This window comes from Ixodes scapularis, unplaced genomic scaffold, assembly GCF_016920785.2.
Source record: "Ixodes scapularis isolate PalLabHiFi unplaced genomic scaffold, ASM1692078v2 PGA_scaffold1__304_contigs__length_218370807, whole genome shotgun sequence".
Classification (NCBI taxonomy): Eukaryota; Metazoa; Arthropoda; class Arachnida; order Ixodida; family Ixodidae; genus Ixodes; species Ixodes scapularis.
In genome coordinates, this window is record NW_024609846.1 from 194,674,337 (window position 1) to 194,701,668 (window position 27,332).

The 27,332-nt window shown below is 48.7% G+C and overlaps 2 protein-coding genes and 1 long non-coding RNA gene across 4 annotated transcripts; 2 read left to right on the plus strand and 1 right to left on the minus strand.

Annotated features, from left to right (window-relative positions):
- Nucleotides 1-375: 375 nt before the first annotated feature.
- On the minus strand, nucleotides 376-4,938 carry LOC120842344 (tigger transposable element-derived protein 6-like). Its single transcript, XM_040502096.2, has one exon. It carries the CDS (start codon nucleotides 4,778-4,780, stop codon nucleotides 3,224-3,226), a length of 1,557 nt encoding a protein of 518 aa, XP_040358030.1. The 5' UTR covers nucleotides 4,781-4,938; the 3' UTR covers nucleotides 376-3,223.
- A 1,385-nt stretch (nucleotides 4,939-6,323) lies between these two features.
- LOC120842374 lies at nucleotides 6,324-26,460 on the plus strand. 2 transcript variants are annotated; one of them, XR_006077827.1, is made up of 3 exons: nucleotides 6,324-6,691; nucleotides 19,722-19,821; nucleotides 26,407-26,460. XR_006077827.1 is itself a non-coding variant. In XM_040213471.3 (3 exons), exons 1-3 carry the CDS (start codon nucleotides 6,617-6,619, stop codon nucleotides 23,901-23,903), a joined length of 564 nt encoding a protein of 187 aa, XP_040069405.1. In that variant the 5' UTR covers nucleotides 6,324-6,616; the 3' UTR covers nucleotides 23,904-23,926. The 2 variants fall into 2 exon arrangements, 1 of the variants encoding a protein (XP_040069405.1); XM_040213471.3 differs by lacking the exon at nucleotides 26,407-26,460 and adding an exon at nucleotides 23,515-23,926.
- Nucleotides 10,779-12,563, plus strand: LOC115315807. Its single transcript, XR_005715916.1, has 2 exons — nucleotides 10,779-10,960; nucleotides 12,421-12,563. It is a non-coding gene; the product is annotated as an uncharacterized LOC115315807 (long non-coding RNA).
- Nucleotides 26,461-27,332: the final 872 nt, after the last annotated feature.

The window sequence follows — 27,332 nt, forward strand, 5'->3', positions numbered from 1 at the left end:
CACGACAAAAGTTGAGGGTCTTTCAGGCAACTTTCGCCGAAGGGCTGCCGAAGTCAACAGCGGCAGACGCAACGACAGTTGTCAAGAAGCTGCTTCACTTTCTGGAAAAGCTATGAGCTTTTCTGCTCCACTTGTGTAGTCAGATGTAGAGCGTGACTTATTCTAAATACATTAAAAGATTCCTGCGCGTACACCGCATATCATGCAAAGGCTTGTTCACAGCGACATACAGGGCATGTCCAGTGCATGACGAGACCTAAAACATGGTTGTCTCGAAGACCTGAACATTGTATTAACAGTGAGCATGACGTTTCACATAGCCATTGCTCTTGCACATATCATGTTAGGGTGAAACCATTTTAGCAATCTATCGATCTATCGTAATTCCTAAGCCTTGCGGTAGAAGTAAACACGGAGGTGTTAAGCGATGTATTACGGACACACACAATATTGGAAACATAAATTAATATTGGGCAATCATTAAAACAGGTACTGCCAATGGTGTTCTCATCTGACGCAAGACACAAACAAAAGCAGGGGGATGGTTCCCAATTAGGAGTGAATTTTAGAGTGTGGTGTGTGTTGTATTTCAATTTTTCTCAATTAAGTTTCCACGCTACATAGATGGCACCACCAACTGCCACAGGGATCTACTGTTGCCAGGTGGCACCACTAGCCACCATTGGGCCCAAGCCTTCAAACTAATGGCCCCAGGGTGCTTGACCCCCCATGTTGTTTACCGTTACATAAACAGTATGTGTTCAGAAGTTGACCCCGCCTGACGTCTCTTTCCTTCCATGGCTCCCGCGCCCCCGGCCCAGCCGGTCACCATCTCGTCGTGTAAGACCCTCATCTTTTCCGCAGGCCCGCGTGGGCTTGGCTCTTCATTTTCACGGGTGGCCGTCATTTGCTACATTTATGGCAAACAAGCATGAGATTATTTTTTCGCATCTCGTAACCTGCTGCCGTTTAGGCCAGTTACGTTTTGCAGCCGGTGCTGCTTTGAGTCCCTCGGCGGGAGCCTGTTTTTTTTGTTTCTTTTTTTTTGTATAACGATGACCCATCGCAGTGTTTCTCTTTTTGTACGAGCCATACTCCGAGTCTAGACGGGACATGTATTTTTTTTAAAGAAAGGGCGCCTTTGTTTGTTGCGTCCAAGATGGCGGCTGCGCAGGGTCGCGTTCCTGCCGACTTCCTCCGTACACCCGGTAATACCGTGGCTCACATGGAAGCGCGGCTTCCTGAACTACCTAGAGGCGACCGACTACGAAGATTTTCCGCCGAAACGGAAGAGGGCGATCTTGTTATCCATCTTAGGAGAGGAAGGAAATCGCGTAGTTGATGCATTGGACTTGGCGGGTCTAGCCGTTAACGCGGCACAGGACGAGTTTCACGTTCTGTTGTCCATTCTAGACACCCACTTCGCTTCCACTCAAAAAGTCGTAGTTGAGTGTAGAGAGTTCGTCACGAGGGTACAGGGTCCACGTGAGATCGTCCTCGGGTATCTTGAGGCGCTCAAATGCCTAGCTTTCTTCTGCGGTTACGGCGAGGCTTTGGAAAGCCGCGTCGCGGAGATGTTCATTTCGGGGACCCGTAACACGGAAGTGCAAGATCGTCTAATCAGAGACCGGCAGAGCTAAGGCACCTAGCCTCGAGCGTGCTGTCCAGCTAGCGCAGCAGTTCGTGCGGACATCTCGTAATTGCGATCTCTTCCGACGCTTGTCGTTAGACTCGACTCCGAACGCGCCGCACGTGGTACAGAGCACTCAAGATGGCCGCCATCGCAACCGCGATGATCAAAATGGCGGGCAGCCACCCCGCCGCGGGTCTTTTCCGAGATGCAAACGACCTCCCCTTTCTTAGTTGACATGCAAGCCCTCTCGCTCTTCTCCGAGACACGAGCCTCCCCCTCTTTCGTCAAGACGCGATCGGCCCTTCCCTCCTTCCCCGCCGCGTCTGAACCACCGGGAACCGTGAGCTCCCTCTCGCCCGTTGGCCAGTTCGTACCCATGTGACCCTCCCCCGGCGCATGTCCTCTCCTTTGAGAGGGAGGATAATTTTTCTGTTGTAGAAGAAGCCACCCGAGGGAACAATGTCCGGCATCCGGAGCTACGTGCTTCTCATGTGGCCATGTGGGACATTTCGCCAACGTGTGCCGAAGTCGTTCAAGAGGCGACCACGATCAACGTCAAGTGGCCCTTCGTGCCGGGCAGCGGGCCTCCGTCCGCAACTACTACCAGCGTCAGCAAGCAGAGCCTGGTCCAACAAGGACCCCCTTCCAAGGCGTCGTCACGCTCTCAGATGACGACGACGAGCTGCGACCCAGCGTCTAAACGGTGGGGTCGCCCGGAGCAACGACCCGGTTCTCAGTACCGAAGCTTCACGGCCGATGTGGAGGTGAACGTTTCCCTCTCTCCATACTCATTGATACCGATGCTGAAGTTTCCCTTCTGTCGGATGCGAGTTTTAACCGCATCATCTGTCGGATGCGAGTTTTAACCGCATCAATCGGAGTGGCCGCATCAAGTTATCAAAGCTGCCGCGCACTTTGGTGCACTACATGAAGGGTTCGATTCCCGTCTTGGGCTGCTTCCACGCAAAAGTCGTGTTCCAACGATCGCTTCGCGACGATCCTGTTCAACTACAACTTCCTTATGGAGTACCGCAAGGGCACTGACAACACCGTCCCCGATGCACTGTCCTCTCTGCCTGCCAAGGACACCGAAAATGGCCCAAAGTTTCCAGAAGAAGTGGTCTCAATTGTCTGCGCCTCGCTGAACCAGCGCGACTTCCAAGACGACACAGCTCAGGGCCCCCATCCTGCCGCAAGTCATGCAGTACATCTCGTCGACGTGGCCAGCTGAAGACAAGCTGCCTCCAGGGTTCAAGCCCTGCTTCGCAGTCCAAGAACAGCTGTCGCAGGTGGATGGGTTGCTGTTATAAGCAGAAAAGATTGTCATGCCTATCAGTCTGCGTAACCAGGTCATCGAGATAGTGCACAAAACACATCAAGGGATCACAAGGACCGCAGGCCTCATCAAAGAAATCTACTGGTGGCCTCAAGTACAGTCGAGCCCGCTTACAATGAACCCTTCTACAACACGAAACGCGTTCGCTCAAAGAGAAGTTCGTTATAAATGGACTTACCCTTAAAATTCAAGATAAATAAGTAAGCACGGCACGGATTGGAAAGCGCAACACCTGCGATCGATGTGCATGGCGTTTATTCAAGGAAGTCCGTAATCGCTGTTTGCTTCCGCAGTGCAGATCCAATTATAGCGCTCTCCAGGTTGCTCAGCTGATCGATGTGAACATCGCTCAGTCCCCGTGCGTACACCAGCTGCTTCAACGAAGCTATGTGCCCCAAAGCCGTCGCTGTCGAAACCGGAGGTGAGGGAGCAACCCCATCGCCGACGTCGTCTTCGTCGTCCTCTTCGTCGTCGGACGCCGCGATGTCCTGCCGCACCTCCCGCACGATAGCTTCATCGGAGGCGCTCTCAGAGACGATGACATCTTCGTCGGCGTCAACGAAGTCGTCCCACGTCTGCCCTTCCTCTGTCAGACTAGCAGCAACGGCTTGGGTCCACAGGTTCGAGTCGATGCTTTGCGCATCGTCTTGGCTTGCTTCCGCAGGAGATTGCTCCGCAGGAGAAAACGAAATCCCAGCTTTTCGAAAGCAGTTCTTGATGCTGCCAGACCTGACTTCCATCCAGGAGGCCTTCAGCATTTCCACCGCGTTCATGAGAGAAATTGTCAGCCGAGGCCCTCGCGCACTTGGTCGGCCGATTGCGATGAGCAGCCTTTCGATGACGCGGCGGCGGTAGCACACTTTGAAATTTCTGATGATCCCCATGTCGAGGGGTTGGAGCTTGGCAGTGGCGTTCGGAGGGAGGAACATCAAAGTCACAGCATTCAGCTGTGGGTTCACGTGATGAGCTGAGCAATTATCCAGGATCAGCAGGATCTTTCGTTTTTGCTTGACCATGGCATTGTCAAGCTCCGTGAGCCATTCGGCAAAGAGTTGCCGAGTCATCCAAGCCTTGGCACTGTCTCGGTACCGTACGGGCAGGGGGTTGGTGAAACAGCGCGGTTTCTTCGCCGTTCCAATCACAAACGGCAAGCGCCTGTCGCTGCCGTCTACATTGCAGCACAGGAGCACAGTTATCCGCACCTTGCTGTGCTTCCCACCGACGCATTTGTCGCCCTTTAACGCGTGCGTACGCACAGGCCTCATCTGGTAAAACAATGCAGTTTCATCCGCGTTGTAGACATCTTGCTCACTGTAGCTGTAGATCTCGTCCAGGTTGTCAGCAAGCCACTGCTCCGCTCTCTCTATGTCCACGGATGCCCCTTCCCCGACGATGGACTTGTAAACAATCCCGTGGCGCTCCTTGAAGCGATGGAGCCATCCGTTTCCAGGGCTGAACTCTGTGAAATTCAGGAGAAACGCGAAGTCCCTGGCTTTCCCAAGCAGCAGGGGTCCGCTGATGGGGACGTTCATAGTTCTTGCGTCGAGAAACCACTTGAAGAGAGCGTCTTCGACGTCTTTGTACGCGGCGGGCCGCAGCCGTTTTCGAGCACTGCAGTCACCATTCATGCTCATTGCTGCCATGATCTTCTCCTTTTCCTTGGCGATCGTCGAAATGGTGGACTTCGATAAGCCATATTTCTTGCACAGGTCGCCGTTTTTCGCCCCTGCGCTCAGCTCCTGAAGGATTGCAGATTTCGTGCCCATGTCGATCGCCTTGCGTTTCTTCGCAGTTGAAGCAATGTCCGACATAACGATCGATGACTCGGCGAGTGACCGTAGACTGAACGATTGCGCGGAGGTCGAGCCGAAATGCCGAAACCAAACGACAAGAGGCAACACGCTTCAGACGGAACGAAAGACAAAAGACCGCGAAACCCCAACACTCAAAATAAAAAAAAAAAAAAAAAAAAAAACACACACAAAAAAAAGGGGGCTTTGCACACGGCCCCAACGCTTCGAGCAGAACGCGTGCAAAGCGTTGGGCTGGGAGGCCTGATTGTCTTGCTTTCCCCTTTCGTTCCCTCTTCCCTCCCAATCCCCCTCCCCAAGAACCCGACGCTGTCGGGGTGTTGCGCTGCCGGTGCTCCTCCGCGTTTTGCGCCTCCTCTCCCCTGCCTTATCTCCGCCGGCAGCCAAGGTCGCGGCGCCGTCAGCGCCGTTTCGTTCGTTCTATCCGAGAATTGCGCTCAGAAATGGCTGTTAAAAGTGGGCCGTTTTGTGCAGGATTCTTGCGAAATATGTTTGGGGATGAGAAATTGTTCGTATTAACCGAACGTTCGTTTTAAGTGGGGCCGTTATAAGTGGGCTCGACTGTATCTCTACAGATCAAACAATATGTACAACACTGCACCATCTGCCAGTCTAAGGACAAACCTGCAAAAACATACCGAGCACCTCTACAGCCAGTCGATTTCTTTGAAGAGAATGCTCCGTCACCTGAGCAGAACCTGTCTCCTGGGACGTCGGCAGACAACAGCTGGTCAGACGCCCGCTGGTCATCCAGCTGCACAGAGACTGCTACTGAAGGTGCAACTTCTAGCACCTCCTTTGACGGTGCACCAGTGCCAGTGTCGTTCCCTGTTGGAGTGCCGCCGGCAACACTCAGTGAGCCGACATCCAGGTTGGATCCTCCAGAGACCCAGACCCAGGGTCCAGACACATCTACTCCCCGGTAAGAGAGTCGCCCGCGTTGAACCCAGAGACTGCCGGGACGATTTAAAGACTATGTGGTCACAATAAAGGAACTCTTAGGTTAATTTCGACAAGTGTATAGACAAAACAATAGACACTACTCATAGCCAACCTCAGTGAATTTTTTCTTTTGGGTGACAACTGCATTTCGGAAGACATGACTATCTTCAGTGTTTTACATGTCAACAAGCATGTTCACATGCTTTTATGTGAAGTGTTTGGTTTTTCTTTCTCGCAACATGCAGTAAGAAGTGTTAACTGGCTACACGCCCAGTGTTCTGCCCAATTTCTTTTGTCCAATTATTGTTTTATTCTGCCTTTAGAGCTCTGGCCTTATGAAATGTCATGTGTGTTAAACGGCATTTCTTGTCGCTTAGGCGACACTGTTGCAAGTGTTAGCTCATTCTTTGCATCTTCTAAATATGTTTTCATATAATACCCTTAACTGATGCTGTCTATTTAGTCTAGTCTTTCCTCTTCTCTGTGCAACGTTTTTTGTCTTTAAAGAGAACACACCTTGCTGTTTTTGTATAAGGAAAGGTGTGCATTTTTTTTCTAAAAAAGGAAAGAATATGGGTTTAATTTTTTTCTAAGGAAAGGAAAGATGTTGTATTTTAATTTTTCTTCAATTAAGTTTTCACGCTACATAGATGGCACCATTAACTGCCACAGGGATCTACTGTAGCCAGGTAGCACCACTAGCCACCATTGAGTCCAAGCCTTCAGACTAATGGCCCGGGGCGCTTGACCCCCATGTTGTTTACTGTAACATAAACAGTATGTGTTTGGAAGTTCACCCTGCCTGATGTCTCTTTCCTTCCATGGCTCCCATGCCCCCCGGCCCGCCGGTCACCACCTCGTCATGCAAGACCCTCATCTTTTCCGCAGGCCCGCATGGGCTCTGCTCTACTTTATTTTCACGGGTGGCCGTCATCTACCAGTGTGCCACTCGCCCTTCTGGACCACAACGTAAGTCTCTTGTTGTCGCACTCAGTGCCATCACGGTACCCCTCTTGTGTGACCCCAAATAACCAAAACCACCTGCAGTTATCAAAGCGTCTTCTCTGCCTCCTCTTTCTTTGCAAGACATCATCACACTAAAGCACCGCGGAACCAGCGAATGGGCACCCAGCATCCGCTAAGGCTCTAATTGAACACGAGAGCCGAACACTGACGCAGCATTTGGGTCTCATCTGTTGCTGCACTCAGTCATGGTGTGGCAATGCCGAAATTCGGGGGAACAGGTTCGCAGCTTCGTTAATGTCGGATGTGCCTCCACTGCAAAGTCGCGCCACACAAGCTCTACTTTAGCTTAGGCAGACCTAATTTTTGTAATGAGGCATGCTTTCGCTTAATAAATATTATTATTTTTTTAATGCTTGGTCTTGTCCCATAACTCCTTGCAGGCTTTGACCAACCAAAATATCTAACTTTTTGCAGCTACACGTGCCATTTATTATTATTATTATTATTACCATTTGTGGTGTTGACTCTACTCGTCTTGAAACGCACGACAGTGCAGTAGAGTCCTATTTTTTATACCTTACCGGCACATTGTTATCTCTCTCCTCGGATTCCGGTGATGACACCGAACCAGTTGCTGGAACCAGTGGCATGCCATCGCGGCCTCCTGATGCACCTCCCACGCTGTGGGATGCCCACAATATGTTCCAGCTCCTGGATCTTGTTAGCCCAGTCGAAGTAGAACAACAATCAGAGCTCGGCGCATACCTGAATACCGGGTACACCAACGATAAAATCCTAGCGTTTTGCAAAAAAAATGAAAGCATGCAATTACCCTAAGCTGGCACAGCTGGCAGTGATCTGCATGGGTGTTCCCATCCTCTGGGGCTGTGGAGAGATTGTTCTTCATGTCTGGCGGGCTCCAAAGAGCGTGCCGAGCATCCCACGCACAGTGAAATAAATTATCAAGGAGGGAGAACATGTTAGGGGCAAAACAATATTAGACCACAAGTGGTATGACTAATTTACGCAACAGGCTGTGTCTCTAGATACGCGAATAACCTTCCATGCTAAGATACAATAAAAGAAAATATGGGGTTTGTTTTCTAACTCCAATGATAGTTCACCCCTATCTTCAGAGTAGAAAGCCTGTCAGAAATATGACCACAATTGTATCTTCATAGACAAATTATGCATACGATTTAAAATAAAATTTGCACAACACCCCCAGCCTCTTCATAGAGTGGTAGCCAGCCGGTGACGTGCCATCACTCAACCTCATGACCAAGAGTGAAGTGCTGAAGAAGGCCCGCCATTGTGAGAACACGCCATCCTGGGGTGATAGGTTCACCTGGCACCACTGATTGGCCGTCGACCCCAGATGTCGTTTCCTCATGGCGGCAATTGACATCTGCCACCAGTAGAGGACCTTTCCAGACCCGTTGCAGAAGTTTCACACAATACTTGTCTCCACAAAGGGAAACCGAAGTGACCTCGCCCTTCAGTGTTCGCTCTTACTCTTGCAAATGACCGGCGGCAAGCTCCACTCAAGGGTGCTGGCAGACCGTCCAAACCTAGTTGTTCGAACACAAGATCTTGAGCAGGGTGCAAAACGGTTTCGGTCTTCATGATGAGATGCCAGATTGTTGAATATTGCAAAGGTGCCTAGATGAGACATGCACAATGGGTAAGGATTCTTGTGTGTCCTTTCTGGACTTCAGCAATGCATTTAGCTGCATCCCCCACAATGCCATTCTGGAAGCAGTGCACAGAGGGCCGGCGACACCTTCAAATAGCTGGTCAAGGACTTGTACCATGACAGCAGCAGAAGCAGTGTTCTCGCTAACGACGACTGTACAGAGCTCACCCCCTTAGCTGGGGCATCGGACAGGGTTGTCTGCTCGGTGGCCTGCTCTCTACACTAAGTTCAGCGTTTCTAGTTTTTTATTTTATAGCATGTAGAATTTCTAACAGCCAGCCAGCAATTGCAGAGCCAATTTTTAGAGAAAAAACCTAAACTATTTATACTTTTTTTACATATTAAAATACCTATTTTACGGTAAATGCATCAAGCTGAAAAGTTCAAATTTTTTCTGCTAGAAAAGCCATTCATTAACTTCGCAGTCAAGATAGTTGCACTGGAATTAATCCTCCACACACATTTAAGTGATGGTCCAATCACGGAACAGCCGACACAAGAGTCGGTTTTTGTGCCGTCAGTATAAAAGCTGGTGTGGCCTTTATATGTATTTTGTAGCTGAAAGAATTCCTGCTTTAAGACTTCTGGCGGTGTATTTCCCTTAGTGTACTCAGTGAGTGACAAGTCTGTGATGAGCAAACTATGCTCCCATGGTGCCACTGTTCCCGAAAGCTAAGCAACAGGTGGGTTCATCTGAAGGCTAGCTGAAACAGCCGCGGTTTTGTTCCGCAAAAAAAAGGGAAGCCTAACAGTGGGCTTACTTTGGAAGGTTCGTTCAAAACGCGTTCTCTCAACTAGTTCCCGACATGGATGTTGTAATACAGCCCGTATCCCAAGGGAATACATTACACCTAGGACATCTCGCCTTTTCTCTAGAGACATCCCTAGCAAAAATTCCGATAGAGATTTGTATCGGACCAATAGAGATTTCTATCGGTCCGATAGGAATTTCTATCGGTCCGATAGGAATTTCTATCGGTCCCATAAAAATCTGTATCGGTCCCGTAGGAAGCTCTATTGGTCCCATAGGAAATGTGTATCGGTCCCATAGGAGTGCGTATCGGTCCCATAGGAGTGTGTATCGGTCCCATAGGAAGTTTTATTGGTCCCATAGGAATGTGTATCGGTCCCATAGGAGTGTGTATCGGTCCCATAGGAGTGTGTATCAATCCCATAGAAGCGTGTATCGGTCCCATAAGAGTGTGTATCGGTCCCATAGGAGTGTGTACCGGTCCCATTGGAATGCCTATTGGGCCTATAGAAATTCCGATCGGTCCAATAGGCATTCCTATTGGTCCCATAGAAACTTAGACTGGTCCCATAAGGACTTTATCGGACGATTAGGAATCTTCATCAGTCAAACCAAAAGTTTTGTTCGCCAAATAGGAATGCTTCCTTGACTAGTGGAAACCTCGAATCATTCAATAGGAATGTACCAATTGTGCATGTCTATATTTGAGCAATAGGAATAAATTAGACATATGTCTGTCAGAATAGTCCGCGTCAGAAATACACCGGCCCATTTGATGCATGTGTTATGTAACCTGGGCTGTGTGGTGCAAATATCTATTCCAAATGCAAAAAATGTGTCCACACTAGAACAGCATGCATAAAAGTACATCAGTCAAGTTAATTATGCGACAATGTTACGCTTTATTTTTCCTCAATATTTTCGAATGGCAAAAATGGTTTAAGCCCAGGTTACATAACACACCATCATTGTAAATCAATGGGTTATAAAAATTCATATAGTTTTGTAGCTTGAAATAATGCTAGAATAAGAGACACACAGAGTCACAATTTAGAGGAAAATAGCATAATGAAATGCTTGCTTTTCTGAATGAATTTTAGGGCAATATTCTAAATAAAACTTGGGAGCCTGGTGCGTCAAAATAATTTACTAATAAAATACTACAAGGAAAGTGTAAATAAAAGTAATCTCCACGAAAAATAAAGAAAATATCTTGATGGGTTGAAACGAAGAAATCTACTTCCTGCTCCATTTCACCCAAAACAAATGGCAAGTCGGTACTAGTCACGATTTACACATTTATTTCATGTGCTTATAACAATAGTTGTATTCACCTTCTTTTATTCCTAAGTTTGAAAAGACATTTTTACGGCACCCCTCCATCGCGATTCAGCCAGTTTCGGTTTCGATTTTGTTAGGAGCTCATATTGTTGAAAAACAGCACGGCTGGGACGAGGACAAAAAGACGAAGAGAACACAGGACGGCGCCTGTCCTGTGTTCTCTCCATCTTTTTGTCCTCGTCCCGGTCGCGCTGTCTCTCAACGTGAATTCTCACCAACTTGCCCAGTTATCTATTCCTATCGAGCTCGTACTAGTTACAGCACCCCATCGCTAGCGACACCACACTTTTTTTTTCCCGACGTTGAATTGTCGTGCGTCGGGTGGGTTTCTGTCAGGGGACGAAAATGCTTTTAGACATGGAAATGTGCTCATTTATTCAAGTTTACCTATCTGTGAAGTCTCCTCTTATGTTGATTATGGTCAAGAAGAGCTTGGAAGACCCACGACGCGAGTCTACCGAGCACCTCTAGCTGAACACAGTTGGTAAGCATGCTTTTGGTCTTTGTTTACTGTAGACGCGTGGAAGTTTGAACATTAGGGAGTTTCAGAATGACGTCCGCAACCTCGAATAAATAACGTCGTCGCTAGTGCGAATGCGCAGACCCAAAACGAGCATTGGGGCTTGGGCTTTGGGGCCCGTTATTTCTCGGAAATATCGTGGATACCGCAAATGGCGGCGCCCACGACATTCCGTTGATCGCGTCTTCGACGCCCGCCGCCCGCTTGGGACTGCGTGAGTCGCACTTGGCGACCGCGGTTGGTATAGCCATAGCGTACAGAAAATGTCACATACCGTTGGATTCAGAGCTCAAAGCTATCAAAGCGCGTGTGCTTGCGATCGCGGCAGAAATGTAAACATGCCGGGGTTGTGGATCGTCGTGGCCTCGGAAGTGCAACAGAGCAGCTTGGCAGTGACAGAAACATGCGGCATTGAGTATAAAACAACTATAAAAATGTTATTCCAAACGATAAGCTTGTTTAACTTTTAAGATATAACATTCTAACTTCAACATAAAACCTATCGCAACATCTTGGTGGCGCTTTAAGTGTGAGATGCTTGCGTTTTGGGTGCCCGGCAGAGAAACGCTTTTAGCGTCCGTAACGCGAGATAAATTAGCGCTCGTTATTCTAAAGCTCCCTATTTTCTCGGCTCACTTTTGCTTGTTAAGCTATTTTTTAGCTAGTTGTGCTTGCTTTAGCTGTTCTTATGTTTGGAACTGTGCGTCGCATAGAGAAAAGTTGTCACTCATTCCGGGTATGATCCGAGAAAGTGTAGCTTATGTCAACAGAGCACACTTACTAAGTTCCTTAATGCTACCTTCAATCCGTTTCTTTAGAAAATGTCTTACTGGTCTAGCAGTGGACTGAAGTGGCCCCACTGTATATTGATTACATTGATCATACTTAATTTCATTTGAGAAGTTACACTTCCATAGTATTCGGTTCATGCAGAGCCACTATGCCTTTGCAGTCAAAATGGTTCAAAAATAGCCATCTTTATAAAACGCATGACAGCATGCGACTAGTTTTGAAGTTATGAAAGTGGACCGGATGGTACTGTTAAGGCAAACGGGGTAAACTTCGATCCCCTGACTTTCCCGAATTGATCTGAGTTTACATACCTGTATTTGTTGACTGAACTAAATGAAGCGTTGTTAGGAATCCCATAAACATAAAGCTGATATTAATTTTACATTATTTAATTTCAAGGTTCTTCAGAAGGTTGACACCTAATAAGTTTTGAAGGCAGTTAGACTCATGATGAAGACAGAAAACAAAGGAAATCCAGCCTCTTAATTTTATTTTCTTCAGTCTGAAATTTAAAAATGCTCGAGTCATCTATCGAATGGCTTTAGCCTTAATCACTTTCTGTGGTGACATCATCCTCCACCTTTGCCATGCCGCCGATTAACTCTTTTTGTTTGTTCTGCTGCTCATTTCAGGATTTCAAGCAAGTATGCCATTATGCTCTGGCACATTCAACACTCAGTTTGTGACAGTGTTCAGTGTCAAGATGCCTTCATAACAGGAGCAAGTGTACCCCAAGACCCTTTTTTGCATAATAAAATGTATAAAGGCACCACCATACCCTGTGTGCTCATGCAGATGGCCTATATGCCAATGCACCAATAGGCCAATACACCAATAGGCCCATACACCAATAGGCCCATACACCTATAGGCCCATACACCTATAGGCCCATACACCTATAGGCCCATACACCTATAGGCCTATACACCTATAGGCCCATACACCTATAGGCCTATACACCTATAGGCCCATACACCTATAGGCCCATACACCTATAGGCCCATACACCTATAGGCCCATACACCCATAGGTGTCAATAAACCGATAGGCTATGGGAATTCTCTATAGGAATTTTTGCTAGGGATTTCATTAGCTTCAGCGTAGAGGCTCAGCACAGGGGATGTACGGAACACACCGGTGGCAAGTCGGATCCCTGCGTGATGGATTGAACCCAACATATTCAGTGTTGATGCACTCGCTGATCCATACACCAAAAACCCATAATCTAGGCGTGACCGCACAATCGACCTATAGATTCTTAGAAGGCACAGTCAATCGGAACCCCAAGTCATGTGGTAGAGAACTCTCAGGATATTAAGAGATTTATGGCATTTTTGTTTTCGCGTTTTGATATGCTGGCTAAAAAAGAGCTTGGAGTCGAATATAAGCCCTAGAAACTTATACTTTGTTTTTATCTAAACTGGTGCACTGTATATGGTCAACGAAGGCGTCGGCATCACACCACGTTTTTGTGAAAAACAAACACAAGCAGTCTTCTCCGTGGAGAACTGAAATCCGTTATTGTCAGCCCACCTTGTCACATTATTAATAGTCAGTTGAACACGTCTTCGCAGATTGAAAGGTTACATGAGGAAACCATTGTGACGACCCCTGTAGGGGAGGCCCAGACGCGCTGTGGGGGGCTCATGCTGAGGTGGGGAGAAACGCGGCGAAAACGATATCTTTGATTACAGTTTAATAATAGTGCTGGAAGTAGGTGCTGGTGCCGCCTGCAGGTCACCGAGTGTCGAGGAGTTCTGAAGGTAGTGTCCCGGGCTGTCCATCACTGGCGGTGCCTGGGCGAGGTTGCCGAGGGGCTCACTGGGCTCAGGAGCTGGGAGTGTTGGCACCAGCGGGTGGCCTTGCCCTGGGTGCGGTCCGGGCTTCTCAGGGTTCGGAGGTCTCGGGAGCTTGGGGCGCCGACGCCGGTCTTCACCTCGTGCACTCTTTTTGCCGCGCTCTCTGCAGCGCGCTTCCTGGCACCTTTCCCCCACGCGTCTCCCTGCTGCAACTGCTCTTCCCCCGATGCCTCCAACATCCTCCCAAAGACCGGTTTCTCCAGTCTCCTTCTCTTCCTTCGTCTCCTCCGATCCTTCGACCGGTTTTCCCTTCTCTCCCCTGGGCCGTCACCGGAGGTGGCCTTCCCGCATCCCGTGTTTCGCATATTGCCACCACGAACGTCAGAACCGCCCCACTTCAAAAGAATTTCCTAAAAAAAAATTCTGGACTTCAGCACCCAAAATATTTTCCGAAAAGAATCGCACGCCCACACACACACAAGACGCATCAATGATACATGAGTGGCAGTACAAGCCACGCCAGCATTGCTAAGATTTACAGGTTAACCCTGGATATTATCATGCAATAGCAGGCGCTCCCAGACGGTGGTAACTCACGACCAATGAGGGGAAACAAGAAATGCAAAAAGTCAACCCTGACACATCAGAAATGGCCATTATCCACTCTAGAATTTGCTCGCTGCTGGTGATGTCTGCACTCAACGGTCTATTCTCGGCTCCTGAGCGAATACCCGTGCCGCACAACCGGCGTCAGCCCGTCTGGTGCACCCGAAAGGGGGCCGATACGTGTCCCCATGGCGGTGCTACCCGGTGAAGCCCCTGGAGGTATCTGTGCGAGGTTTGGCGTCTGTTGGCCCTCCAACATGATATGAGGAATGCCTGCATGCCGGCTACCTCCTACCCCTTGCATTGTTTCGGCGTCAAGACAGAAAAAGTGGGCCGGCTTCAGTCTATTTACATGAACTATCTTCTCACGCCCGTGGATCTGCCGGATCCTACAGGTGATGTTAGAAAGCTTCTCTACTATGCGAAAGGGTCCACACCACTTCGGAGTGAACTTCCGAATTGTTCCTTGTTTGTACACTTCCACCTGCAGATAGACGGGGTCGCCTACTTTAACTGAGGGTTTACGCTAACTTTGTCATGGCGTGTTTTTCTTGCCGCTGCCGCCTGAACGAGCGCATCCGACGCCATTCCGTGCGACAGACAGGCACTGCACGAGCTCGGCTATGTGATTGTCGAGAGTACCGTAGTTTGTCGTGGGCTCCATGCAGGCCAGGCTGGGTACCACCGCATCTCTTCCGTAGAGCAGGAAGAAAGGCGACTCCCTCGTCCCCTCGTGGACTGCGGTGTTGTAGGCGAACAGTGCAAATGGAAGCCATTGGTCCCAATCGCGCTGGTCCTGTGCCACGAAGTGCCCGAGCGTTTTGATGACGGTTTCATTGAGTCTTTCTATAGCCCCGTTACATTCTGGGTGATATGCGGTCATCTGCAACTTTGCGATCCCCAGTGAGCCGTGACATGAAGTTCACACCCTGGTCACTCAAGAGTTGTTTGGGCATGCCGTGACGCAGCACAACACTCTCAACGAACATTCCAGCGACTGTCTCCGCTTTTCGATCAGGCATCGGGAATGCCTCCGCAAACCGTGTCAGGTGGTCCACAAAGACGAGAATGTACTTATTACCGGCCATGGAGACAGGCATCGGGCCAACAATGTCCATCGCGGTGCGTTCAAACGGATTGGTGAGTTGCCCAAACTCCTGGTTGGGAGCCAGTCTCCGGCTTTTTGACATCTCCCACAAACTGCACGACCGGCAAGCCCTGCAGCAGTCCACAATGTCCCGTCTCATGCCCCGCCAAAAGTAGCGTGTCGCTACTCTTTGCCTCGTTTTCTTGGCGCCGGGGTGACCAGCACAAGGAGTGTGTTTGGGCACTGTCCCCCCATTGGATCGATCACTCTGTTAATTCATTGCTCAGCTGCGAGGTGACTGTCGCATCTAGAAAGTCACAAAGTAAAACAAACGCCTTCAAACATTGCAGACCACATAAAAGAAAACTGCAATTCAGCACAATAGCTGCTTTGGGCTTAGTCCCCCAGTGGACTACGCCTTTGTTGCCTTTTTGTACTGATGAGGAGGTCTTGTCATCAGGATCACTTGGTAGGTAGCTCACCCTTTACCGCCCGCCGGTAGAGGAAACAGACCCTGAAAAGGGCAGTTTTAGTACCGGCGGTACGCAGAGGCAGCGTCTTTGATGGCCAAGCCAACTCTGGTGTCTGGGACAAAGAGACCGCAGGGGGTGGCAATGAATCTGGCGCACTCGTTGCTCCTCTGAGCAGTAGGTGGACTGCATGGCAGCTCCGGCAAACCCCTCCACGACTCTCTTTTGCTCGTGGTGGGAGAGCTTCTTGAACTAAGGGTTTAAGACCAGAGAAACCTCCAGTTGGTAGAAGAGGTACGCGCACATCATCACCATTGAGTAATCCTGGTCCTAGGCTGGTATAAGGCTTGGGAAGCCTGCACACATCAGGCAGCGGGGTTAGTTGGGCACGGCGCTGGTCATCGTCATGTAGGAAACTGGGCCCAAGGTCATCAAGCTGGCAAAGTCCATAGCCACGCTGGAGAAGACAGCCACCATCCGGTGGAAGGTGGCCATAAGGGCTCTCCAGTGGTGCTGATTGATTGATTTTGGGTTTTAATGGCGCAACATCGGTGGTGCTGACGATCCCGTAGGTGTCAATTAGCATGTTGACTGCCTTCAGGCCCTCAGCTGAGAGACCCTTGCGGATCTTCTCCACCTTTGAGGGGAGGCGCACGAGAAAAGGGGCCAGGAAGCACGCTGCAGAGCGCGGGAAAAAGAGTGCACAAGACAAAGACCGGTGTCAGCGCCCCAAGCTCCCGAGCCCTCCGAACCCCAAACCACACCCAGGGCAAGGCCACCCGCTGGCGCCAACGATCCCAGCTCCCGAGCCCAGTGAGCCCCGCAGCAACATCGCCCAGGCACCGCCAGGGAGGGATAGCCCGGGACACTACCTCCAGAACTCCTAGATGCTCGGTGAGCTGCAGGCGGCACCAGCACCTACTTCCAGCACTATTATTAAACTGTAATCGGAGATATCGTTTTTGCCTCGTTTCTCCCCACCTCAGAGTGGGCCCACCACAGCGCGTCTGGGCCTCCCCTACGGGGGTCGTCACAAGTGGTGGCAGTGGTGGGATCCACTAATTTAAATCGCTGAGGCGTTGGTGAGACTTTTCTGCCCGCACCCGAGAGAAGAGGCGAGACAATGACTCAGACATGTTGGCACTGGGGGTATGGTTCCTTCGTTCATGGGCGATGAAACCACAGTGTTCATCAGAGATTTCTTCCGAATTTTGGAACAAGTAGGTAGCATGAGCTGGCAAGATAGCCAGCTCATTGGAATTGCTCGCTGTAAGATGGTCGGGGTTGCGTACGCCTTCGCATGGCACGACGAGAGTGTTGCTGCCATCACAACCTTTACGGCGTTTAAAGGGGTACTCCGCCGATTTTTGAGCTACCTCAACTAACTATATTTTCTGACTCCCCGGCCTTTACCCTTTCTGGTATATTATTTAGTATCGTGAAATTCATAATAGTTATTGCGAAATGGGCAAATGAAAATGATGCAAAAACAAACATTCAAATATACCCGCCCTTTTCAGGGCCGTGACGTCAGTGGAAGGTTAAGCTTGCCAGTCGGGCAAGCAGTCTAAGAAATAGAATATGCCAATCATTTGTTCTGTGCTGGAGCGCGGGGACTGGAGCGAGCTTCCAAAGCATTCATTTGATTCCATGAAACTGCTTCGAATCAGTTGGGAACAAATTCTACAGTCCAAAGAGTGAACCGCAGCGCTTCCACTGACGTCACTTTTTCATTGTTGCCAGTAGAGACTTTCAGTTTGAAAAACACGGTGAGGACCAAAATTGCAAATTCAATAACTTCGTGAAAAAAAATTATTTTGACCTAATATTTGGGATACTATTTTGGCGATGTTGTTTGGCGAGTTTAGCAAAATTTCAAGCAAATCAGGGACCATGAAGAAATCGGCGGAGTACCCCTTTAAGGCCTTGGCTCTTGAACGTTTTGACACTGAGCCCCAGAATGTGAAACTTCCAAAATTCTTAACAGCGAAACAGAATGTTGGGGAGAATGTGCGGGTGTCTGCTGGGCGACTGAGTGCGTTGAGAAATGCTACCCTGGGAAAACACGCGTCAGAGGGCGCCGCTGAAAAACGGGCAATGAGGAAGCAGCTGCTTCAAGAACAGATGCCATCTCAGTTTGTTGGGGGCCTAAGAGACCCTGTTAGGAGGTTTACTCTGTCACGAAACCTGGTGACGTTTGGCGAAGCAGTGCAAGTCGCGGCAAAAGAAGAGCGGCACGAACATGTGAACGGGGGCGCAGAGCTTGTTGTACGACAAGTTTGGGCGTCTGACCGGGTTGTAGATGAACTGCACGAGCGATTAGACCACCTTGAGAGGCTTATGAAGCGCAGCTTATCTCTCAGCGTCGCCGCTGAGGCAAATCGAGCGAACATACTGCCAACTGCGTCCCAAAGAGGCAAAGGGAACTGTTGTTTGCGGGACGCCTGGCCACTTCGCCCGACCATGCCCCAACCGCCAGTATGACGAACAAGTCGATCGGCGTAACTCCATGGAGAAGGACCGTGGGGAGGGGCCTCAACGTTTGCGGGGAAACGTGCCAAACTGATGAATGCGAAATCGGGGGGACCAAGGTTCACTGCCTCCTCGACAATGGATCGAATATAAGCCCAGTAAAAAAAAGCATACTGGATGCTATTGTGAACGACTGGCAAAATGTTCTCCCTAGGCAAAACAGAGGGGGCAAGCTCGTGGGGATCACAGGAGACGAGCGTGGCACCATTGGATGCTTCGAGGTTCCGTTGACACTGGGTGGGCTCGAGATTAGACCTGCACGGTTTGTTTGCACGAACAGGCTTATGCTACCTGTTGCGGGAATTTTCGGTCAAGACGTCCTCCGCGCTGAGGACATCGATTTGCTCCTCAGCGAGGGTGTTTTGCACATCGGCAAATCAAGGCTGAACATCATCAATTCGTCCCCACGGACAGACAGTGGCGTTCAGCCAGACTACACAAGGGGGGAGACACCTATGTAGCGGTGACTCTCTTGAGACAGTGTGTGCTGCCGCCTTTGAGCGAATGTCTTCTTGAGGGAAGGTTAAGTACCGTCAGCGTACCAGGGAGACCCGCGGTGCTCGAAATACACGACCTCGGGGTGAATGGCGTATCAGGAGCTCACGCGCTGGGCAGGACAGGGAGTGACGGGATGGTCCCAGTGCAGCTTGTGAACGTCATGGGCCAGGAATTACACCTCACTCGGAACAAGGTCGTGGGAACTCTCGTGGAAGCGGAGGAGGTAACTTCCACAATGCTTGAAGCGGGGGAGTGCAATTGGGCAGATGAGATGAACCTCTTGAGCCAATTTGATTTTTTTCATATTACAATCGAAGAAAAAAACCGACTCCTGGAGCTCATCGACGAGTACCGGGATGCGCTCTTTAGAGCGGACATCGGTCGTTGTGAGACCGTGAGACATCAAATCTCGACGGCGGGGGCTGCGCCAGTCTACAGCAGAGCCCCTACCGGATCCCATACTCTAAAAGAGAGGAGATGGAGAGGCAAGTGGACGAGCTGCTCAATAAAGGCATTATCGAAAATTCCGCGCCTCCCTTTCCTCGAGGAAAAGCCCGATGCTTCCTATCGTTTTGTGGTAGACTACTGCGACCTCAACAAGGTTACGCGCGTGGACCCTTACCCCTTGCTTCTGTACTGCAAAACATTCTCTTGGTATATTTCAGTGCTTCATAAACCCCAGAGAAGTGTGCATGAATTTGGCAGTTGTAGACAGCTTCAAATATTTGCCACTAACACTTTTGGTAAAGTGAGGATGTGGTAACACAAAAATATGCTGTAGTACATCATATTTCATGTTCTACCAATAACAGAATTAAGGAACTGCACATAAGCTATATGAACTGCATGCCAAAATTGTCTTTGGTATGCCTCCTGAATCACAATTCATATTGAAAGGTATGCCAGAAATCTGTAATTCTCTTGCATGCTTCATATTTTAGGAATCAAGGGGGCCCCTCCTGACACCGCTGTTGCACCAAGATGAACCCAAGCAGGAGACGAGGCCCATACAAGAGGTACTAGACGGATGGAAAACTGCCGGTAAGCCAACTTCACAGTTTACTTATAATGGTGCCAAGCTAGTCCTCGGTGCAAAACGCTACGCCATACAGATGAAATGAACAAGTTACTTACAGATTTGTTGTCTGGTCTATAGGCCTTTAGAACAACCTTGTAGTTTGATTTTACAATTGCAACAGTTCCTGACGAGTTAATCAACTGAAGAAAATTTTGGTGATTTCTAGCTACAAACACACAGGAACTTAACAGTTCTGTTGCCCCGTTTCCTTTAACAATATCTTGTCATTGGCTGTACCAAGAGCACCATGTGCTTCATTTTTGTCTTGCATGGATAACTGTCTCGGGTGGCTGCACTCCTCAATTAAATTATTTTGGGGAATTACATTGTTTGAGGTGTTTAGACAACTCTACTCAACAGAGCCTGATTTTCTGCAAAGTTCTAGATCATCATCATGAAGAAAATATCTCCAATGTTTTTTATTGAAGATGAAGACAAAGGAAAGAAAGTCAATTTCTAAATCCCACCTGCAGCAAGGTCAAAGGCTTATCTTTCGGAGTATTTTGCCAATAACGGAGGGAAAAAGCCCCAAGTCACACTACCAAAAGACTCCTTGACCATGGATCAGCTGAGGGTCTCAGTCACAGCAGGTATACATCTCGCCAACACTCCAGTGGACAAGCTTGTTCATCAAGCCCCCCTGCTTCATGTTCCAAGAGCAAGATTGGCAAGTTCAACTGCGCCAACTCAGACACTGAGGACAGTTCAGCGGAGGACGGCGGTACAGTTACTTCCGAATACCATCACCCTGATCAGTGTCTGCTGTAGGAAGGCAGCCGTTTCACCAACACCGAGGCTTGTCTAATTCTCGTAGTATTTTTTTAAGTTTCGACTAACGAGGAAATGTTTGGGCCAAATCCTCTCCGGTTTCTCGGCAATGCTAGTCTTCTAACACACTTCCAGACACAACAATTTTTTAAGCTCCTCTCACAATTCCAGAGGGGAAAAGGAGTTTGTAACCACTTTTATTGTCTTAACTGTGAAACATACCCAGCCGAGGAAGCGACCGTCTGTCCAACTTGTGATCAGGCCTGCTGGAGCGAGGGAACTTTTAAAACAAATGAGTTCAGCCGACACACTAGGATCATTTCTTGAAGACAACAGAATACACGCCTACTTCCGCAAAACCTCCGGCAGTACATGTGACAAGCCAGTTAAGGATATTGTCGACAGCTTTAGATATCAAGAACAGCCTGCTGATTCGTCCAGATTCAACTTCTCACTCCTGCAGAACATTGATGTTGTGCAGGTGTTCAAAAGCTCAACCAAATCACTCTGGCCAGTTCATTGTATCATCCCTGAGCTACCGCCACTAGTCCGAAAAATATTCCAAATTTTGACGTTCCTGTGGTTCGGTGTGAAGCTGATGATAAACATATTTGCGAAGCATTTTGTCCTAGAAGTGATGGAGCTTGCCCCTAACAGACTAACATGGCGACATCCCGAGACGGGAAGGACCTTATGTTCATACATAACAGCCCCCGTCTCATCCACCGAAGCAGTTACACGACCAATGCTCCAAGTCATCAAGCAGTTAAAGGGTTTGTATGGGTGCTCCTTTTGTTTCAATATTACGGCAAATTCTGTAGTGTCTAAAATGTGCGTTATATCGTAGAAAAATATATATCAGAGGCACCTCATGCAAATTTTATAGAAAGAGCGAAGCACAAACAAACAATTTAAAAATACAACAAAGTAGGAAATTTGCCATACCACTGCAGTAAACCAAAAAAATGTATGATGTGCTAGGTATATTTATTTTTTTTCTCCAAATTTTTTCTTGGGCTCCTGAGACCAATTTGCCAAAGAAGGTTATTGTTTAGACGTTTATGATCATTTCCAGTATTTTGCTACCAACGTCAATAAACTAGCAAAAGAAACAGCTGTTTCAATTTACGAAAATCTCAAATTATACAAAAGGTTTTCAAAATATTCTCGCTAATTATGTGATTATACCAAATTGATTTTTATTGTAACAAGTGGGAGCAATACGGTGGGTACCAAATTTTTGAGAAGACGATTGCTCTTGTGAAGTTAGCATTCACATGTCAAAAAAAATATTCACGCACTAAATGTTTACATTAAATTAATTATCCCAATCGCCCTAGCCACGTTTACATGAATGCGACTTCAGCGCATAGACTCCAATCGTCCTTTGAATGAAACAGACGCGGCAATGTTTACATGAATGCGCATTTCCAGCATCAGCCGCGCCGCGTGACCACGTTTTCCGGTGCATCGCACGTGAAGGCCTTTCGATGCTTTCAGCAAGCATAAAGATTGTGCCTTCCGTCTTCGATGTTGTGCAAGAAGTCACGAGACGGAAGAAATATCAAAACCCATGTGTTTTGGGCTCTGGGCCGGGCCGCCTGGCCACTCTTGACCAGATGTGACGTGTGTGCGCACGCCTTATCGAGCGAGACCGTTTCCAACCACTCGTGAGGCGTTCTTTGAGGACGCCAACGCGCCTCACCAAACCTCGCCAACCGAGACCGGACCTCGAGGTCGAAAGGCTCCGGCACAGCTGCAGGAACGGCACCGAGGTAGGAGCTGCGTCGTTCGTGTTTGCGCCGAAGCCTTTAAGGACTCCCTCGGATGCGCAAGTCATACTAGGCAAGGCTAGGATGGGGGCCGCCCTCACCGAGCACCTCAGCTGTATTCCGCTCATTTAAGATGGCAATAAAAGCTAGCGTTTCTTCTTGGCAGAGAACTGCAGGCTTTGCACTACGTGTGCGATGTATCAACGATTTATTTCCTAACATCCACAATATTACAGTTTTGCAAGAAATAGGGTAGTTGAGCCCAAACATGTTCAAATTTGCATATACATGTTCAAAGTGGTAATCTTCTAGCCCTCTTTTAAAAACTAAACATTGTTACATATGTTGTCCTCACTTTTCTACTGCGACTTTTCAAGTGTGCTACTGTTACACAAGTTTTTAAAACTATTGTGGCTCTCACAGCATTTCACATTCCTCCAATGCAAACGTTGTCACAAAAAGTTGAGCAACACTGCTACAGTCTGCCCCAGTACAGTGTAATTAGGCACTTTGTTTTTCCTACATCAGAAGTTGTAGGCAGTACTAAAAACCCCACTGGCACATGTGTACAAGCCTGGGCAATGCTTTAGCTGCAGAAGAGGAAGTGCAAACCACCTCTATTAACAGTTGTGAGCCTGTGCCCTTCCCAGCACTGCACACAACTTTCGAGATAGGGCATCGATGGCACTGTTTATACTTCTGCTCACCTTTCCTCACATGGAAGGCATTGCATCTGCAGCAGCTGTGGACGCACTCCGGCCAATCGTAATATTTCCATTAAATTATTTTTATAATCACCTATCTTGAAGAATACTTTTATTTTATGTTGCTAAAACTTAATTATAGAGAAGTGGCATTAAAAGTTAGCTTACAATAGGGTTAAAATTAGTGCGCTTTTACACACACTGTTTTGGAAGCTACATTGCTCAGCTGACTTTAGGATTCCTTGTACTCATCGCATTGATGGTTTAATTTGCTAACATGTACCATTTCAGAAGTTATTTGTTTGTCACCTTGGGATTACTTTCGTGCCCAACACTCGATAATGGTTATGCCATCAATAAAATGCTTCGCGAGTGAAGCCTTTCTTGTATTTCTTTGCGGCTATTTTTACAGCGGTTGCCTGTGCCAGGCTTCGCCACCCAAGAGGAGGGGACAAGAACAAGGAACAAGAACCACCGAACAGAACTCGGGACATAGAAAGGGCTCTGTCAAAGTGGCTAACATCTGCGCCCGATAAGGAAGGAGGGCGACAGCTGCGGGCCGCCCCCAAGGGCAGATCCTTCTCCGACTCCCATCGTACCCTAGTTGGCAGTTGCCAGTCTGGCGGCCTTCAGAGTGGCCGACACAAGGATGGTGGAGCCTGCAGTTCTCACCATGTTGGGAGCGCTAGCAGCCCCCCTCATGCTTCTGGGCCTCGCACTCACAACCAATTCCCTCCGAAACCCCTTGTCCAAGTCGAAGGTGGTCGGACAGATCAGATTCCCCCCGAAATGCGTCCATAAACAGTTAAAAATAAAAGACTTCACATTTGATGTCATAGTCATTCACATTCTTACGTATTTCAACAATGGCCATTTCGATCTCAAAATGGTGGAACGATAACGGCCACAAAACAATCCGAAAGACGGCTGTAAAACGGTTTAAATGACGGCCAGAAAACAGTTGGCGATATTGGTCACAAAACTTTCGTGATCGGTTCATGTTATCGGACCGATCTGGAGCTGGGGTGCAAATCATTAGAGGACCGTTATTTCTTCAAGAACTTTGACCGATATTTGTCCATTATTTGTCCAATATCTTCGTGCTGGCTGGTGTCCTTCCCAAGGGGGCCATACGACTCCTAAGGTAGCTCTAAAGAAGGCTGGGCGGAGGAGGCGAGTCTTCACCTTCCAAACACAGAGATGACTGACAAAACCTTGGAGCGCAAGCGACAGGTATCGAAAGGCTTTGAGGAATGGAAGGTTCCAAAAAGGTGTCCAGATGCGAAGCCCTGATTAACATTAAAGACTATGTCTCCAAAGAACTTTTTAAATTGCTATCGGCCCAGGTGCAGCTCAGATCTCTGAGCAAAAAAAAGAAGGAGGTGGTCCGAGGAGATAACGTAGTTTGCTGTGAACCTTTACTTTCACGGGCCAAAGGCCTACAGGGTCCTGTATCTTGAGTGTATGAGCTGCCCACGGAAAGTTCCCTCAGAAGGTGGCTGTCATCTATTTCCATGAAACCAGGATTAATGACTTGTGCCCTAAGCTCAAAAGTATAACTCACAATTGGCAGTCCACTGATCGGGTATGTTCTTTAATGTTCGACGATATTTCCCTGAGGAGGCATCTGCAGTATGACATTGCACATGATGTCGTAATTGTCTTCGAAGATGACGGCACCAGAAGGACCAAAGCTGTGGGCAGTACGGCACTGGTGATACTCCCCTCTGGTATTGTGAAGAACTGGGTGCAACCTGTGGCTTTTGCCATTTCGAAAAGGCAGACAAATTCATCTGCTACTCGGGCGCTCTTGATTGGCGACAGCTGCAAGAAGCAGGTATTACTGTCAAAGCTATTATCTGCGATCAAGGGGCAAACAATGTCAGCTTGGCTGGCCTGCTAAATGTGAAAACCGATGAGCCATTCTTTGAAGACAAAGGCACGAAAGTTTATTTCCTCTATGAGATGCCACACCTGATGAAGTGCACAAGAAATAACCTTCGTGCTCACAAATTGCAAATTGGATCAGACTCTACTGACTGGACTTACATTAAAACACTGTTCAAAATGACTCATGACACTTCTCCTGACAACACTGCTGCACCTAATTATTATCTAAAATCCAGTTTGGCAAAAAAAATAACAGAAAAACATATTTATCAGAAGCCTTTCACTGACATGAGTCAGGTATGCCACACAGGTGATGCGTGAGTCAGTTGCTGTGGAAATCTTGACTCCTTGCCATCAAGGAATTGCCACCTGCAGCCAAACCAACAGTTGACTTCCTCGAAAGGATGGACAAGCTCTTCTGATTGCTTAAACAGCTCGGTTGTCAAGTCACTGGGAGACAAGCTGCATTATGCAATCAAAAAGCAGTCCAAACATGCCTCCTTTCTTGAGCAGTGCCTGCCTTGGACAGAAAGTTGGAGGTTTGGTTCTGCGGACAGACGGCAACCCCACACCATCAAAGGATGGCAGGTTACAACCAAGACTGTTCTCCCCCTTTGGGGCGAACTCCACCAAGATCTTTGAGCCCCTCTTGACCTGCAGATTGCAGCAGAACCCGCTCAAGAACCTTTTTGGGATTGTAACGACAACCCAACCGTGTTACGGTTCACTGCTGGGTTGAAGCACATTATGCTTAGGAAGTTGTTTAAGTTATCTGAGAGTATGAACTGTGAAGACAACACCAGCTTTCTCCCAGCAGAGTTTAGCATGTTTCCTGTGTCTGTGCTCACAATAGGAGCTGCCCAACTCCTTAATCTTTGAAGGTCTCAGGCTATGCGGACTATGTCTCGCTGTTTATACGGAACTCAGACAGCCTTATTGCTATATTTCGACTGTACGAGGAGCATGCCCCTTTCGAGGGCCCAGCTGAACATGTAAAAGAGAAAGGCTCTCCTTTTTAGCAGTTTTTCTGACCCGCTTTTAGGCCGCACCTTGATGACTGTAGCTGTCCGGGCCCTGGCGTCCTTTCCGACTACTCCGGTGTGTTGTCAGACACTTGGGCCGGTATTGTTGGAGGCGTAGCGCACCATGCTACGTTGGTGTCTCGTTTTTCACTCCCCTTGCGGGGCCGCACACACATAATGAAGTCCATACTCTGTGCCAAACTCTGGTTTGTGGTGCGCGTTGCACATCTGCCTGCAGCCATTGCTTGCCACCTCGACTTCGAAGTCTTTCCATTTTTCTGGAGGCAGCGCACGGAGCTTGTAGTTCGGCAGGCTCTTTGTCTCCCTCGCATTGTCGGGGGTTGGGGACTGTCGTGTCTGGTAATGTTTAGTCAACTCCTTGCACTTCTCAGTTTCTTGGAGATGCTGGGATCGTCCAACTACCCTGGTTGCAGCCTCGTCCTTTATAGCCGATTCACACGACGGACTGATCCGCGGACGGATTGATCACGTGACGACATATCCGCGGTTCGTCCGTCTCCCAAGCGCATCCACACGAGGGAGACGACGAGCAGACGCCAGTGAGGACGGACCGAACCTGTTCGCACCCCACAGTGCCGCGAAACTCCAACATCGCACAGTAGCACCGTTGTCCAAGAGAGAAATCGACGGTTGCTACCGCGATAAAGAATCGTACGCCGCTGCTACGTACAGATCGAGAACAAAACACCGGGACAGGCTTCGCGCGAAGCGTCACTAACTTTACTAACCCAAAGCATGACAGTGACACAGGCATGATCCTGCCCGAGAAAGCTTCGGCGTAGACGCGACGAACTTCTGGGCTCGCGGAGTGGCGTTTGGAGATGCCTTCACACACTCCGCTCTCGTGCACAACACTCAAGCACACCACATCCACAAGAGAGGGCTTGCTCGGTGAAATCCTGATTGGACGTGCAAGAATTATCGCGGCGTGCTTGACTAGTTTTGACGGGAGCTTCTTGCCACGGACCCGGAGGAGCACCGGAACCTGCGTCGCGTCAGCCGGACAAAGTTTCTGGAGTTTCTCTCACGCGTGGAACCAAGAATCGTACGACGAAATGAACCAACAAACGCACAAATCGCAACGACGCGCCATTTTTGTTTTGAACGCACAGAAGCAAAATACCAAGAAAACCATGTACCGTTGCCAGACTAAATGCTTTCCAAGTCAGTCTGCCGCCAAACGTCCGCGAGTGAAAAAGGCGCTCGACTTTATCAGTCCGCGCCTCCGCGGAGGAGGCGCGGATCGCAGGAATCGGTGACGTGCCGGTCACGTGGCACACGGTCCGCGGACGAAAAT

Coding starts and splice junctions, on each gene's coding strand:
- LOC120842344 (XM_040502096.2), bottom strand. CDS start 4,780: ATGTCGGACATTGCTTCAACTGCGAAGAAACGCAAGGCGATCGACATG.
- LOC120842374 (XM_040213471.3), top strand. CDS start 6,617: ATGGGCTCTGCTCTACTTTATTTTCACGGGTGGCCGTCATCTACCAGT. Junction 6,692..19,721: donor TCGCCCTTCTGGACCACAAC/GTAAGTCTCTTG, acceptor TTCATATTTTAG/GAATCAAGGGGGCCCCTCCT. Junction 19,822..23,514: donor AGACGGATGGAAAACTGCCG/GTAAGCCAACTT, acceptor CTATTTTTACAG/CGGTTGCCTGTGCCAGGCTT.